Genomic DNA, 15,360 nt, shown 5'->3' on the forward strand with positions numbered 1-15,360 from the left:
GGTGATAAACAGGGCCAGGTTCTCTGGCTTTCTCTATAATATTTCTTTACTCTTAAACTTCAAAACATGAATGTTGATTGGTGTGGGTACTGTGCTGGTCACTTTCACTTGCACGTGGTTCTCAACCTTGGCCATACTAGAGTCACGTGGGGAGTTTTAGGAGCTACTAAGAAAGTGCCCTGGGTGATTCTAATGCATGGCCATGGTCGAGCATTACTAAACACACTATTGCACTCACCCCTGTTTAACCCCTGAGCGATCCCCCTGTGGCAGGTGATGAGAATGGGGACCCTGTGTGCAGCCGCGTGCACACAGGGGCAGAGCTGGGGCCAGAGCCCAGCGCTGTGCCCTGCTGCCCCATCTGCCTGTTCCTGGAGTGACTCAGCTAATGTTTATTGCATGCCAGGTCCTAGCCCACCTCTAGGAGTCTGCCCTGGGCTGGGGAGAGGCCGGTGGGCACAGGTGTAGGGGCTTGGAGGAGGAACGGAGGCTCTCTTCACCTGAGAGAATCAGGTAAGGTTCTCACAAGGAAGTAACGTGAAGAAGGAAGCCAGAAGAGTGAGAGTGTGTGAAGCAGTGGGTGATCGAGAGTCCAGACTTTCTGGAAAGGAATGAGCGTATGGACAAGGTAGATGGCGTCATAAGCAAGAAACATCAGCTGGCGAAGGTCACATAGAACCTTGAGTGTCACGCTCAAGAGTTTAGAAACCCCACCTCCGTCAACCTACACACTTGCCTGAAGCTGTTCTACACTGGCCAGCCAGATGGCAAAGAGAGTCAACAACCAGAGCCCCTACAGAGTGTTTAGCCTGTGAAGGGAGAGGGGGATAAGAGAAGTGTGAAGCCAAGAGGCCTCACTGGTGTGTGTTGTGCGGTATGCAGCCGTGGCCCTGTGCACAGATGGCCTGTGTGTGGTTTATGCTCTTCTGTCACAATCTCAAACTTCCTTACCAATTTTACCCTCGAACTTGTGCTCTGTGGATGGAGCCTGAGGGGCAGTGGGGTGTGCGCAGGAGCAGAGGTCTGCACAGGGTGCTCCAGCTCACCCAGCACACATGGAGCTCACTGGCAGGGTAAACGTGTCAGTGTCTGCGGCCGCAACAGGGGGCACTGACAGGCCCCAGAGTCCACACTCTATGTCAGAACCAGAAGTTTTTCAACACTGAGAGAAGATGGGGGTCTTCTAGGAAGCACCAATAATGACTGCAGAAACCTGTCACATTCCTAACTCATCCTTGTGTTAGCCAACCACCTCCTCCCTTGATGACACGGAAGGAGAGAAAACAATGGAGCAACCATCGTCCCTTTTCTTTTCTCGTCAGTAAGCCAGAGACAGAGAATGTTAATAAAATGTGCGTGTATCAAGAATTGAAATAAAAAACAGTTGAGTTAGTTTTGTGCAGCATTTCCGCTGTCTGATAAGAACAAAACACGAATGCATATATGATTTACAAAATACGATTCCACATATGTTAGCATTTAGAACTGGCATTGCACGATACAAAGCTGAACAATTAAAGCCATGCTAATAATTTAAATTCTTATTTTTTTCTTTACATGCTGCTGCTGCTGCTGCTGCTAAGTCGCTTCAGTCATGTTCGACTCTGTGTGACCCCATAGACGGCAGCCCACTTTCTTGGAATGACATTAAATAGCAAACTTTAAAAGCACCATAAAGAGATCATGAAGAAAAAAAAGCTTTATATTTTAGTACTCAACAGCACTTTTTTCCTGCTTATTTCTTTTACACTGGCTTCCACAAATTATGTTACCCATCTTAGTAAAACCCAGTCTCTGCCCTCAAGAGTAGTTACTTGTGCAAAATGTATTTGTTGTCATCTGTCTGAATCTTATAAGCAACCCTAAGAGATGGGCCCTCCTTGAGTCATTGTTGCAGATGAGAGAAGACAAGTTACTTGAGACCATGTGGCCAGTATCTTCAGAGTCCAGATTCAAGTCCAGGACTTTCTGACCCCAGGACATATTCTCTCTCCACCATGTTGTGTTACCTCAAATGAATCAGATTTCTTCTTTAATTTTTTTTAAGTTTTTCTTTTTTTTTGTTAAAGATGGCTTTACCCAGAAAAATCAGAACCAGCCTTCTAGTCTGCCTGTCATCACGCTGTACTGTGCTTATTTGTTCCCTGAAGTAACCAAACTCCTTGGTAACAGGAAGTTTTTTATTTTTATTATGGAAAATTTCAAATATGTACAAAATATACCAACTCCTATGTACCTATTGCACTGCTTCTACAACTATAAGTATTGTATCATCTTTAAAAATTTAATTATGGTAAAATATATATTACATAAATTTTACCATTTCAACCATTTTTAGGTGGACAGCCCAGGAGCATGAAATATATTCACACTTCACGTTGCCATGCAGCATCACCACTAGCCATCCCTAGAACTTTTTTCATCCTGCAAAACAAAGTCTATGCCCTTTAGGCAACAGCTCCCCTTCCTTCCCCCTTCAGCCCCTGACAACCACCATTCTACTTCTGTCCCTGTAAAGATGACAACTCCAGAGATAAGAGAGTTGTCCTTTTGTTACTGGCTTATTTCACTTAGCGTAATAATTTCGAGTTTCATTCATACTGTGTAGCATGTGCCAAAAAGCCCTTCTTCTTGAAGGCTGAATAATATTTCATTGTTTGTATATTTTGTTTACTTGCCTGTAGACACTTGGATTGCTTCCATCTTTTGACTTTTGTGAATAATGCTGCTATAAACATAACATTCTGCCATTCTTGTATCATCCATACATACCTCATCCTCTCCCTACCCCTCATTTGATTATTAGTGTTACTTGTAGGAACTGTATTTTATTCATCTTTGTATTTCTCTAACTCAGAGCCAGGCACACAGTAGGTGTTTCAAAATTTTTGGATGGATGAATCTTCCAGAATTATCACTTTCTTAACTTAAGCAAGGTCCATAAAGAGTGGGCACCTCATTTTTTTTCTTAAAATTGCAGGATAAATATGCACATAAAATTTTGGTAAAAATTAAATTTATGAAGAAAAGTAAGAATTTGATGCATTCAGTATACATCAGCAGAACAAGGAAAGATGCTGAAGAATCTGATGGGAGGTTTTATTTTTACACCAGTACCCTCAGTGCTCTGGATAAAAGCCATTTATTTATGGAATTAAACCTTTGGAATCACCAACTTCACCTGTTAACAAAGATGGACTCATCAATAATGGAATTTTTTATTGACTCCATGTGTCAAGAAGATAATCCAAGAGTAAAACTTGTCTTTTCGTAACCAAGTCCTTGATAGGGTTAAGCAGTTGTGTTTAACTGTCCTTTGGGTCAGGGACAGAAAACTCTACTAATGCGATCTGAGCTTGACTGCTCACGGCCTGACTTGCCTGAATTAAAATCGCTCTCAGTAAGTAACCCCAGCGCCTAGAGTGTCGCCCAAGAAGACAAAAGGTTTAATCAGCCTAACAGGAGAACTAAATCAGCACTTCCTACAAAGGAGGGAATTAACAAGACACCTTACCTACTCCCCTCCACCGCTGCAGAGAGCAGAATGGGGGTGGCCGTTTCAACTGCAGGAGGGGGTGGACAAGTGGATGCAAATGGGTAGGCATTGAGTTGGGCCTGTGGTGGAAAGGACCTTCACTGCACCTCCTGGGAGCAGTTCATCTCTGAGGGGCTCCCACTTTGAAGAGAAGGCTTGTGCTCCCCAGCAGGTGTCCAAGGGCAGACAGAATTGAGGCCTTCGAGAAAGGCCCGAGTCTACAGCAGACCATACATGAGAGGGCTGGGCTTTGGAAGCCACCTTGTGTAAAACTCTGACTCTGCCCTGTGCAGGTCATGTGACCTGCTCCTCCGTAAGGATCAGGTGAACCATGAGTATGCTCGCTTCCTTAGAAGATGAGTCCTGCAAGGGAAAGCACCCTCTGTGCCTGCTGCCGGGCAGACCTCACACGTGCCTCTGATAATAGCACCAGGTTAGGGCAGGACGGTCGCCCTGATGGGTGGGAACGGCTCACCTGACTCTTACCCTCCCAGGCTCCACTGAATGTGTCTACTTCTCCCATGTTCGCACCTGCTGCCCCGAAAGGATTAGCCTTTTCCTCTCTGACTCCGGTGGATATTTTGCCACCCAGCCCAGCAGCGCTGCACCGTAGGCAGTACTTGTTTCCATTCTCAGCTGACACTGCTGCTGTTGTTCTCTGAGCTCTCTGTGAGAAAGGGCCCCTCTGTCACATTTCCCCTGAGTCCTTCCCATCCGTGCCCATGTCTTTCAGTTTGTTTCTTTGACACAGACATCTGACCAGGGGGATGTCATCTCCAGTAAATAGACAACAGCCCCAATATGTTCATGTCTCCCCAAAGATGAGATTCTTTCTGCCCTCCTACAGCTAAAGCCTGCCTCTGGTTACTCTTCCATACAAATCTGATTGCAAACTTGAATTTTTTGATCCCTCAGCAGACTTCTTCCTAGCAATGCTGGGCCAAAGCTCCAGGAATGAATGCTCACAGCTCCAATGAGCATTTCCTCTGAGCAGCTCTAAGCTCCCTGGACACAGGCATCACTCATTGGGCTCCATGCTCTGAGACCTCTTTACCATCAGGCTAAGCGGTATCTCAACCACATGGAGACTACAGGGCTCCTATGACAAGAACCAGGGCCATGCACGCTCTGTGGTTCTTTAACCAGTATCCCTGAGGTTCCACTTTGGGGCTGGGAGTAGAGTAGTGAGTCCAGCAGGGCCTCTGCCCTCTCGAGCTCCTGGTCATGGGGACACCAGTAAAGATTACCCTGCACCCAACGTGTACCAGGCATTGTGGGAGCACCGAGTAGGGGTTTGTGACTGCCACACACAGGCCTGTGTTTAAAGGATGGTAGCCCAGATAGAAGGAGCAGAACTGGCAAAAGCACAGGAGGAAGTCGGAAAGGACCTGGCCTGTGACTAGGAGATGCATTTGAAGCATCAGATGTACAGGAGAACATAGGAAAGTGACACAGAAGGACTTTGGGAAAGAAAGCTGGGGACTGCTCCTGCCCGCATGAAGCTTATAATCTAGTGCAAGGACTAGATAAGCACACAAATCTCCACAGTCCTTGAGTAGGATAGTGATGTGATCCAATTCACATTTTAGAAATCTCTGGCCAGAAGGATTAAAGTGGTTGGGGAGGAACAAAAGAGGAGAGCCACATAAAGCCGAACGCCTACCACGGCAGTCAGCCCTGTGCCAAGGGATGGAGAGCAGGGGACAGGTTGATGAGACTTTGCCCTGGGGAAAGGGGACAGACTCAGAAGTCTGATAGGTCTACTGTGAGCAGCCATGGATGATGATAACTCCAGAAAGAAAAGCAGATTTAGAGTGCAGTCCAGATGGGATAGTAATTGGGAGTTTGGGGGCCATTCTGAGTTTGAGGTTCCATCCAGGTGGGGATTGAGACATGAGTTTGGAATGAGAGAAGTCTGAACTGACTGTTTATTAGCAGTAATCAGTGTATGAGTGACATTGTGCTCATGGTTGAGACCTCCTGGAGAGAGAATTAATTGCCCTGCTGTGGTTCCAAGGGTGAGAAACTTCCAGACCACAGGAATGGAATTCCAGGTGGGCTTCTGTTGGTTCTCACTGGCTGAGCTTTCCACTTTGCAGCAAGGAAGGTATAAATTCATACCAAAGTAGTAAATGTCATGAAAACTCTTTCCCCTGAGGAACTGATGTGTGTTTTTCTCCTCATAGACAGTGTAATATTTGCATTCTTCCCTTCTTGCTTTGGCAGCCAGGAAGCTCAGAGCTAATTTTGTAACTTTATTTTATTTCATTTTAAGAATCTTTATTGGCTTTGTCAGGTCTGAACTGTGGCATGTGGGATCTTTAGTTGAATCATGCAAACTTTTACAGTGACACGTGGTATCTAGTTCCCTGACCAGAGATTGAACCCTTGCACCCTGCATTGAGACTACAGAGTCTTAGCCCCTGGACCACAAGGAAGTCCCTGTAACTTAATTTTAGAAACCACATACGACCTGCATATCCAGATGCTCTTTTCACAAATAAATACGTTTTATATGTTTATGTATTTTCCAGCACTGATTTTTTTTCTTTGTTTTAGGGGCCTCAGTTCCTTTGTAAAATTAGGTGGGGTATAACTGTATACAAATAAATATTCCCCTTACTCTATTATGTTAGGGTCTTCCTTGTGCAGTAAGTCTGCCCAGTTGCTGAGCTAATATTGACTGGATTTAAGCAGGAGGGACTCTCGGAATTTACAGCAGCTACACAGTAAATTTAACACTCACCTAACTCATTAAAGCAGGATGAAAGTGGAGCTTCAAACGTCTGTGTTTGCCACCAAGTCTGTGATAGGAGGGGTACCTTTAATTCAGTTCAAGATGTAGAAGTCTGATCTTTCAGAATTGAGAATACACTGTTGAAATTAAAGCCTTGTCTGTGTAGATGAGTACTCCAAATACCTTCAAAGAAGGATTGAGGTGTTGACTACAAAGATGGGTGGTTTTTTAAGCTTAGGGTGTCATTTTCTTGACTCATAAAATGTGGTTCGGTAAAAGCAAACTTCCTTATCAAACAGCATAAGCACAAAGTTACCTGGGTGATAAAATCTTATTTTTGATCATCCCTGTTTATTATTTTAAAATTATAACTTGCTACTGGTTAAGATCACTCTATAAATGGTTTTCAAACTGTGTTCACTGCCTTAGGGACTACAAAGGTGTGGGATGGGGGAGGGGCAGGGGGTGGAGAGAAGACCAGCCAGCATCCCGACCCGCAGCACCCCCAGAGCAGCTGGGCTATTGAAGGTAGCAGGGCTCCTTCTGCATAAAGTGCTATCCAAAGAGCTGGTTCCTCTCGTACAAGTGCAAAGAAAAGTTTGGGAATCATCCCATTGAAGGACACATCTCATGACTTGCTCTTGGAGTATGACTGTGGCTAATATGGAAGCGGCCGGGGTTTGGAATCCTGCCCTTCATTCCCACCCTGCCTCCTACCAGCTCTGTGACTTTGGGAGATGTCTCTTCCTCTCTGAAATAGCTTCCTCATCCGTAGAGTAGAATGCCACCAGGATAACAGCCACTTCACAGGTCTGTGAGAATTAGGGACATCAAGGATGTAGGAGTGCCACCTGCCAGAATTCAAGCACTGATGTCTCTCGCTCCTTCCCTCTAACCCTCCTCTCTCCATCTCATCTCTGTCTCCCAGGAGGAGCCAATCACCTTCTGCGAGGAAGCCTTCGTGTCGCACTATCGCTCAGGAGCCATGAGGCAGTTCCTGCAAAACGCCACCCAGCTGCAGCTCTTCAAACAGGTGCCTGGCCTCCCTCGCCTGGTCTGCGTCTGGGGCCCCAGTGGGGTTTCTGCAGCCGCCTCCACTCTTAAGCACTGAGGCTGAAAACATGGGTGGAACTCAGGCCTCAGTGTAAAGAGGCCCAGGGTCTGGGGAGGGAGACTGGGCAAGGAGGGTGCTTAGCCACCAGACAGTGCCTTTGCAAATATTCCATGCTGTTTTACAGGTTATCGTAAACACACAGCCAGTTTTTTAAACTCACAATTCCAAAGGCCTTTTCCTGTCTTGGTTCTTTGGTCATATACTAAGGAGCTCAGCTGAATGGCCTTCCCCTGTTTCTTTGTACTAGCTGATATGCTTTTGTTCTTTCTTTGTATAGTTTATCGATGGTAGATTAGACCTTCTCAATTCCGGCGAGGGCTTCAGTGATGTTTTTGAAGAGGAGATCAACATGGGCGAGTATGCCGGTGAGGGCAGTTCATTTTTCTTTATGAGCTGTGGTCTGTGTGTGGGATTGGGGTGTGTTCACAAGGAGTGGCCATGACTTCTTTTTTCCTTCACTGGGGATGAAAGAGAGACTGATTTCCAACTTGGCCTTGAAACATTGGAGGAATTCCCTTCCCTTTTTGATGAGATGTTCACTGGTCCAACTGAAGTCCTACATCTTGGGGTCACTTGCTTCCCCCCAGGTGGGTGAAGTCTAAATAACGTAGTGGCCCCCAGAATGCAGTGGAAAGCACAAAAGTTATTGAATTAGGAGACCTGGATTCACTGCCTAGCAGTGAGGACTTGGTCAAGTCATTTCACCTCTTTTAACTGAAATGTTGTTATCTGTGCACAGAGTGTAACAGTGCCTACCTCATAGGAGTCCTGTTGAGATGAAATCAGAGACCCTGAGGAAAGGTGTGTGCAGACACCCAGGACAGACCCTGGCACAGGATCGCTAAATGTTTGAAGATCATCGCAGGGTGCCCTGTCTCTGTGGACTTTTAGAACCAGAGGAATCAGGCTCTCATTTTTTCAGAGGAGGCATCTGAGGCCCAGAGAAATGTTAGAGGCTGACCCTGCCTCCTGAATCCCAATCTGTCCACCTTTCCAAATCTCAGCACCTCAGTCTTTGTCGGCAAAGTACAGCTAAATCCAAAACAATGGTAGTCAGCTACAGGCCCCCTCTTATTGCTGGGCATGTGTCTGGATAATCTAACTGGCAGGGCATAAATTCTTAGAGCCAGGCATTATCTCACCTTCGAACCCCTTTGTCAGGCCCGACTAACCTGTGCTGCGTGGAGAGCACGGTAATCAATAAAACCAGTGCAGAAATCATTGATGAGCATTTCCTGAATGCCTTCTGTGACCACAACTCTGTACAGTAAGAATGAGAGGGGGCCCAGTTCTGCCCTCAGGGAACTTTAGACTGCCAGGAGAAAACTCACAACTAAAAACAAATACAAACTAAACCATTGCAGGAAAAGGAGCAGACCCAGGTCTTTGTGCAAGTAGAATAGGGCTCTATTAATGCTCACTCTGTAACATGAGAGCTTTACAATGGAGGCGGGTTTGAGAAGTGTCCTAACAGTTGAATTTATGGGTTCTGGGGAGAAGACAGGCTTCAGGTGTTGATAAACTAAGTCAAGTCATTCAGTCTTCTAGAAAAGCTGTCTGCTGATAAGACCTCCTTATCCCACCAAAATGAATCCGTTCCCCACAGCACCCCCTTTGCCTTTGCCTTTTCCTGGTACTACTTTAGCATAAGGAGGGCCGAATGTGTACTTACACTGGACACACGGCCCTGTGGTTCCTGCCCTGGCATGACTCTCAAGATTTTAGAGAGCACAGACCTATAGATGTTACCTATTCTAGAGGGCTGTTCAAGGGAAGGAGTGGGAGAAGCCTACAGAGGAAATGACTGAGCTGGTCACTGAGTGTGTGCAGCAGAGAGAGCAGGGAATGTTAGCCAGGCAAGGGGAACAGCATTTGTGAGGGCAAGGACGGCTTGGAGCTTGCATGATCAGGGAGCCTGAGGTTGTGCAGGATGGTAGTACAGCACGGAGAGGCGGAGGGTGGGCAGTGCCAAGACAAGACGGAGGAAGAGAACCAGGATTGTTAAGGGGTCTGACCTCTATCCAGTAGGCAAGGAGGAGGATTTGGGTTTGTACTCAGGACTCTGATAGGATCAGATAGCACTCTGAGAAAGAAACCTGTGGCAGCAGCTCCTTCAGGGAGGGGGGCGTGGGAGCCTCCGTGTGGTTCTCCAGATTTTGAACTTTTCAAGTCCTGCATGCTGAAAGCAACTTGAGGAACTCCTGAGGGCGGATGTATGACTTCTCTAAATACCAGCTTCTCTGCCACCTCTTTCCCCAGGGAGTGATAAGCTGTACCACCAGTGGCTCTCCACAGTCCGGGTAAGTGCCACCCCCGCAGAGCTACCTGGGCCCCTCCTTGGCTGCTGGCCACCCTCCTCCTCTCCTGCCACCCACAGTGCTGTCATTCGGCCCAGGGCACTGTGTGCGCCCAGCTGAAGATACTTTTGTTTGTAAAGCCAGGCCATTCTGGTGCCAGGTGGAGACTAGCAGGAAGAGACTGTCCAAAGCCCGCCCTCAGTGAGAGTGATGAGAGCCAGGAGAAGCTTCCTTGTCTCAGGAAGCAGGCCAAGGCATGTTGAAAGGATATTGCCTCAGAGGATTTCCAGGGGTCTCTTTCTAGTGTCAGACCAGTTGGGAACTTTTCATGAGAAACCCAAAAATCGGTCCCACTTCCGGCTCTGAAATACATTTCACAGCACAAGGCTTCTGGAAGGATGGAAAATGCATCACTGAGAGTTTTCGTCCCCTCACTATTGTTGTAAACAGTTTTTTATTGTGTTAGAAGCCAGGTGCTAGGGCTTCAAAAGCCACTAAAGAATTCAGATGGTTGCCTTTCCTTAAATGGGTTCATCAGTGAGTATGTACCAAAGGCTTTCTGTGTGCCGGGTGTCGCACTGGGTACTGGGATCCAGTGGGAAGCAGGACACAGGCCCTGCCCTGAGGGAGATCCCACTCTTACTGGGGAGGCAGGCATATAAACAGGCAGCTCCAGCATGGTGCGATAAGTGTGCTCTCTTGCTCATGGGCCAAGCACACTGCTGCCAAGGCAGGTCCCTTGGAAGTGGCTGCAGTTGGCCGAGAGTAAGCAATTCCTCAATGAAAGGTTTCTTTTGTTCTCGAATGGCCAAACATGGCACTTGGCAAATCACAGACAAGCAATAAGGACTTGTTGATTGATTGATAAAGGGAGTTTTAATACTCTAAAGGACCATTGAAATAGGATACTGAGTAATTTTGGAAAGCAGTATGGAACAAATGAGTGGGTGAAAATTTCCTATTATCCTACAACAGAGAATGCTTTCTAGGTCAAATTTTTGAAGTTTTTAATTAAAGCTCAAGGTTTCTAATACAGGCGGTTACCAAAAATTGTGCTAAAAGTTAATCCCAATAATTACATAGTATGTCAGACTGTTTTGTATATGCTCTGGATCCAATTTCTCTTTCCATTCAAATCTGTTTGGATTGTTGCAGAAAAACCCAAATGAACTTTTGGGCCAACCCAATATCTTTCCAAACCACCACAAATCTGATTATGTGATGCACTTGGTTAAAAATCGTCTAGGGTATGGGCTGCTCATGCTGGCCTTCTATGATTGACCCCGTCTGGCTCTCAGTTCCACTCGCCAGTCTTCCTATGATGCACTGACCGTTGTTACTCACAGAACATGCCATGGCTTTACAGCTTCTGCGCTTGTTTATGAGCTGCTTCCTATCCCTAGAATGTCCTTATCCACGCTGTCCCCAACGCAAGCGCCTACTCATCCTCCATGGGCCAAATATTTCATCCTCTGATGCCTTCCCCATCCTGCTACACAATGAGCTGCTGCCACCTGCCTTGTGCGCATGGCCAGTGTGGTTCTTGCCACCTTGGGTGGCACTTGTTTACCCCCCGGCCTGGGGGTCTTTAAAGGCAGAGACCTGCCCTCTAGTGGCTTGGTACCCTCAAAACCTAAACCGGAGCATCCCCACAGTGAGTCCTTACAAACAACACAGAAAGCCAGGGGGAAGAAAGGAGGGTGCCTGACTTAAGGTAGTCACAGTAGCCAGATAACCTTGCCTAATCGGCCCCCAGTTTTCTGCCCCAGCTCAGTGTCAGCATCCATTGTTATTAAACTTATCTTAATGTTGTCCGTGGTAACTAGAATTCCTTGAGAAGAAATTCTTGTAGATTTCTTGTAGAATTCCTTGTAGATCACTCCAAAGAAAGCTTTGCTTCAGAGCTTTCCTCCCAGCCAGCAGACAGCTGCCAAGCAAAATACTGATCCTGGGGTCCCACCTCAGCTATTTTATCACCATCCACTATTCCCCCTCTGCCCCCACACCCACCCATAGGGATTCTGCTGTGGTCGGAATTTAATTGCCCAGGACCAGTCACCATCTAAGCCTGTTCCTCTAATTAAGTTACACACTTTTGAAATGTTGCTTAACTTGATTAAAGAGAAGAGGTCTTTGTTGCTATTGGCCTACTATATCTTCAGTCCAAATTGCTAACTGACATTTTTATTATAGAAAGGAAGTGGAGCAATTCTGAATACTGTAAAAACGAAAGCAAACCCGGCCATGAAGACTGTCTATAAGTTCGTAAGTACTGGTCTTGGTCTCAGGATCCAAACAGATCTGTTCCTAAGCATGACGACAAAACTCTTAGACTGAACCCTGTGTTGCAGAGAAGATTTGGGGGCTGCTGTGTTATTTCCTAAAGCTCTCAAAGCTCTCAGAATTGTTTAGCGTTGATGTTTTATGACCAGGTCAGTGACATTTTTTCATTTAAAATGTTTCTGCACACAGTTGCTGCAATAGAGAAATGGGAGACTACTTGTTTTAGCTTTTCAGATGTAGATGGGGTGGCTAAAATTCCAGCGCTCCCTCCTGAAGACCCAGAGGCTGTGGTCTGTCAGGTGTTCTGGTAGACCTTTCCTGTGTGTATCCTCGCTATTATGTCAGAATAAAGCAGCTGCTCTGCAGGTTACTGAAGAATGCTCATGGTGGGACACATGCCCATTTTTTGGTCCCAAATTCTTCATCATCTCTCTCATCACCGCCCTATAGGAAATGCATTGTTTGTGAAACTTGTGCCCACAGCAGAGTGAAAATAAGAGAACACACCAGTTCCTGGTGCTCCATCTTTTACGAGTCTCAAGTATTTTTTCTCATGGTTTCTCCTGCTTCCTAATTTGACTCCAAGCCACTTAACTGGGGTGGTTTTGTTTTATTTCCATTTTTAATTTTATTAGTCCTTTCTGTGCTTAAATAGTGATTATTTTAATAGGGTGGGTGGCTGCCAAGAGAATCACACAGGTCGTAGAATGACAGAAAGTCAAAGCCAGGGTGTCTGCTGAAATGAAATTTAAGAAATGGCATCAGAGAAACCCAGCGATATGTCTGTCTGGCCTGGGCAGAAAATTGGTCCTGAAGCCCCGCCCTGGTTAAGTGTAGCGGGTATTCTGAACCTTGCAGCTGGAGAAGCTGCTGGTCCTCTTACTGGTAGCTTTCCCCAGGCTGCGGAGATAAATAATTACAGAGAGCAGAAGAGCTTCAGAGGTGGGGAAAAATCAGTGCCATCAAAATGCAGAAAATAAAATCTGTGTAGCCTCTTTAATGGCTTTTTTTTTAACCTTTCAACATTGTATTTGTTTTCATAGCCATTATATTTTCAACTTGATGATCCCATTTTCCTTCCTTTTTCTAGTAATCAGAGAAGGTGATTCATGATGGACTGAAATCAAGCACAGTCCCTGCTGGAAACAGAAGGGGAATCTTAACTTAAATTAATTTTTCATGCAGGCAAAAGATCATGCAAAAATGGGAATAAAAGAGGTGAAAAACCGCTTGAAGCAAAAGGTACTTGAAGTTCTTATTCAAAATGTATAAGCACCGTGTATGAAATGCGTGGCCACAAAAAAGTACGATGTGATCAATAGAGGCTGTTTGATACAGTGTTGTTAGCACACTTCAAAATGCATTACCAGCTGTCCGGGAGTTTTCACACTGTTATAAATATTCACAGACAAAAAACTGTCTTCAAATAACATTAAGACTGGCTTAAACCCACAATGGCAAGCAAGTTCAGAGTTACTACTGTTAGTCTGTCCCCTGCTCACCCCACTGGGCTGGCACTTCACCAGGGGCCATACAGATTGGCTCAGCCTCCCCACCCCAGCACTACCAGCTCCTACAGCTGACCTCTGCCCTGGGGCTGGTTGTAACCAAAGTCAAGAAGCACCTCCAGGGAAATGACTGCCATAGTTCCAGACTGCACATGGGTTTGAGGAGGACACTGCAGGCTCTGCTCACAGTTGATGTGTGAGACCCAAGGGGCAGGGAAAGACTCTGATTGTCTTCGTGGACCATCAGTAAAGTCATACAAAATCATATAGACTACATCCTGGCTAAGAGTGCCTCTACCTGATTCTCTAGACTTGTGCAGGGAAGTTGCTATAACAGAGAGGGCATCTTTATATTATTATGACTATCAGCATCTTTCTAAGAATGGTCCAGGCCAGGAGCTTTCACATTTAATCCATAGAGCCACTCTGGGGGTATTATTCTCATATCCTGTGTAAGGAGACCCTCAGTTCAAAGGTGAAGTAATTTGTTCAAGATCACACTGGTGGAGCCTGGCAGAGCCAGGATTCAATTCGAGATTCCTCTGCTTCAGTGTCTGTGCTCTTATCACTATAATATTTCATACTGCCTTCTTGAAACAAGTGTTTTGTTTTCCAAAAGATGTTTGGGATCACTTACTTCATTATCTCCACACCCCCAAAATGTGCTAAGTAATAAGGATCTTTGTCTACCTAGGCAGTTTTTTTTAAAATTGAAAGCAGTTTTAATTTTAGAAGTCAGAAAGGACCTCTCATTAACTTGAAATGGTCAAAGGAATTGATTCCTCTAATTGCAAAATAATTTGCTCTTACTAAGCATTCACATTCTTAGTTTCAGCTGGGAGTGAATTTTTAGTAGCTGAGATTCAAGTCCTGGAAATAAAAATCCTGCTAATGTAAATTCAGATAGACCTTTAACTGTGGTCTGTTGCACCCCGCCAGAGACTAGCAGGTGGAATCCTTTACTTGGATGTTATTTAAGTCCCTAAATACACCTTTTTATCTCCTATCCCAGTCACGCGTAACTGAATTGGATTGCAGACGTAAAATGGAGGGACAGGGAGGGCGGAGCTGTCACCAGGCTCTCCTTCCTTGATAACCACATAGGGCTGGTATTAGAAGGTTACTTGGAGTAAGCAGAGAAAGGTCCCCTCCTCAGGCAGAGGACACATGTTGCCTCCTTGGTCAGATCTATTCTCTGCAGGCCATCACCTCCTTCCTTGTACACGTAAGCATCAGGCCTTAAGAAAATCCCCTTTTTATGATGGGTAAAATTTCTGCAAATAACCGGTTAAACTGAGGGCTTTTGATGTTGTTCAAAGGTTCACTTAGACAATCTAGATCACTCTTCTCCCCGCCATCTCCCTTTCCTCTCCTTGATGGCATCTGAGGCAGAGTCTTCCCTCCCCTGTTCCTCTTCCCCCTGCCAGTCTTTTCAAGAATAGCTTCAGGAGATAATGTTCTATAGAGAGTGTCAGTACATTTCAGGTGACACAAACGGTGAAGGCATTTCATAGAAACGTGGCTTGTCACCATCGGACTGTTGACAGATCTATTAGTGCACCCTTTTCAATTTTCACTTTTCCCCCTTCGGTCTTACAGATTTCTGCAGACTTGATATTTTGCAGTTGTTCTTGGAAGAGCCATTTTGTAATTGAGACTCTAGCATTGTTCGGGACAGACAGGACCAGGTCTTCCACAGGGCTCCAGCTCCCTTTCCTGAGCTAATTTAGGATCTGGCTTTGTCTGACCTCTCTCACCGCAGTAGAAAATATTTCCTTGGCTTTTTTACCCCTCTACCTTCCCTTTACATGGCAACATATCTGTGTGGCTCCCCAGATGTATCCTATGTAGGCATCTCAAGTTTGGTTTCTGCTACAAAATCGAGG

The 15,360-nt window shown here is 45.7% G+C and overlaps 1 protein-coding gene across 11 annotated transcripts in view; it reads left to right on the plus strand.

Moving 5' to 3' along the window:
* Positions 1–15,360, plus strand: part of DENND1A (DENN domain containing 1A) — a 536,262-nt gene that overhangs the window by 461,293 nt on the left and 59,609 nt on the right. For all 11 annotated transcript variants that reach the window (XM_060411818.1, XM_027966460.2, XM_027966462.2 and 8 more), the window contains 5 exons: positions 7,201–7,305; positions 7,664–7,751; positions 9,646–9,686; positions 11,877–11,948; positions 13,152–13,208. In XM_060411818.1, coding sequence (XP_060267801.1) covers positions 7,201–7,305; positions 7,664–7,751; positions 9,646–9,686; positions 11,877–11,948; positions 13,152–13,208 — 363 coding nt within the window. The remainder of the gene's footprint in view (positions 1–7,200; positions 7,306–7,663; positions 7,752–9,645; positions 9,687–11,876; positions 11,949–13,151; positions 13,209–15,360) is intronic.

The sequence above is a fragment of the Ovis aries genome, chromosome 3, assembly GCF_016772045.2.
Source record: "Ovis aries strain OAR_USU_Benz2616 breed Rambouillet chromosome 3, ARS-UI_Ramb_v3.0, whole genome shotgun sequence".
In the NCBI taxonomy this organism is placed as follows: domain Eukaryota; kingdom Metazoa; phylum Chordata; class Mammalia; order Artiodactyla; family Bovidae; genus Ovis; species Ovis aries.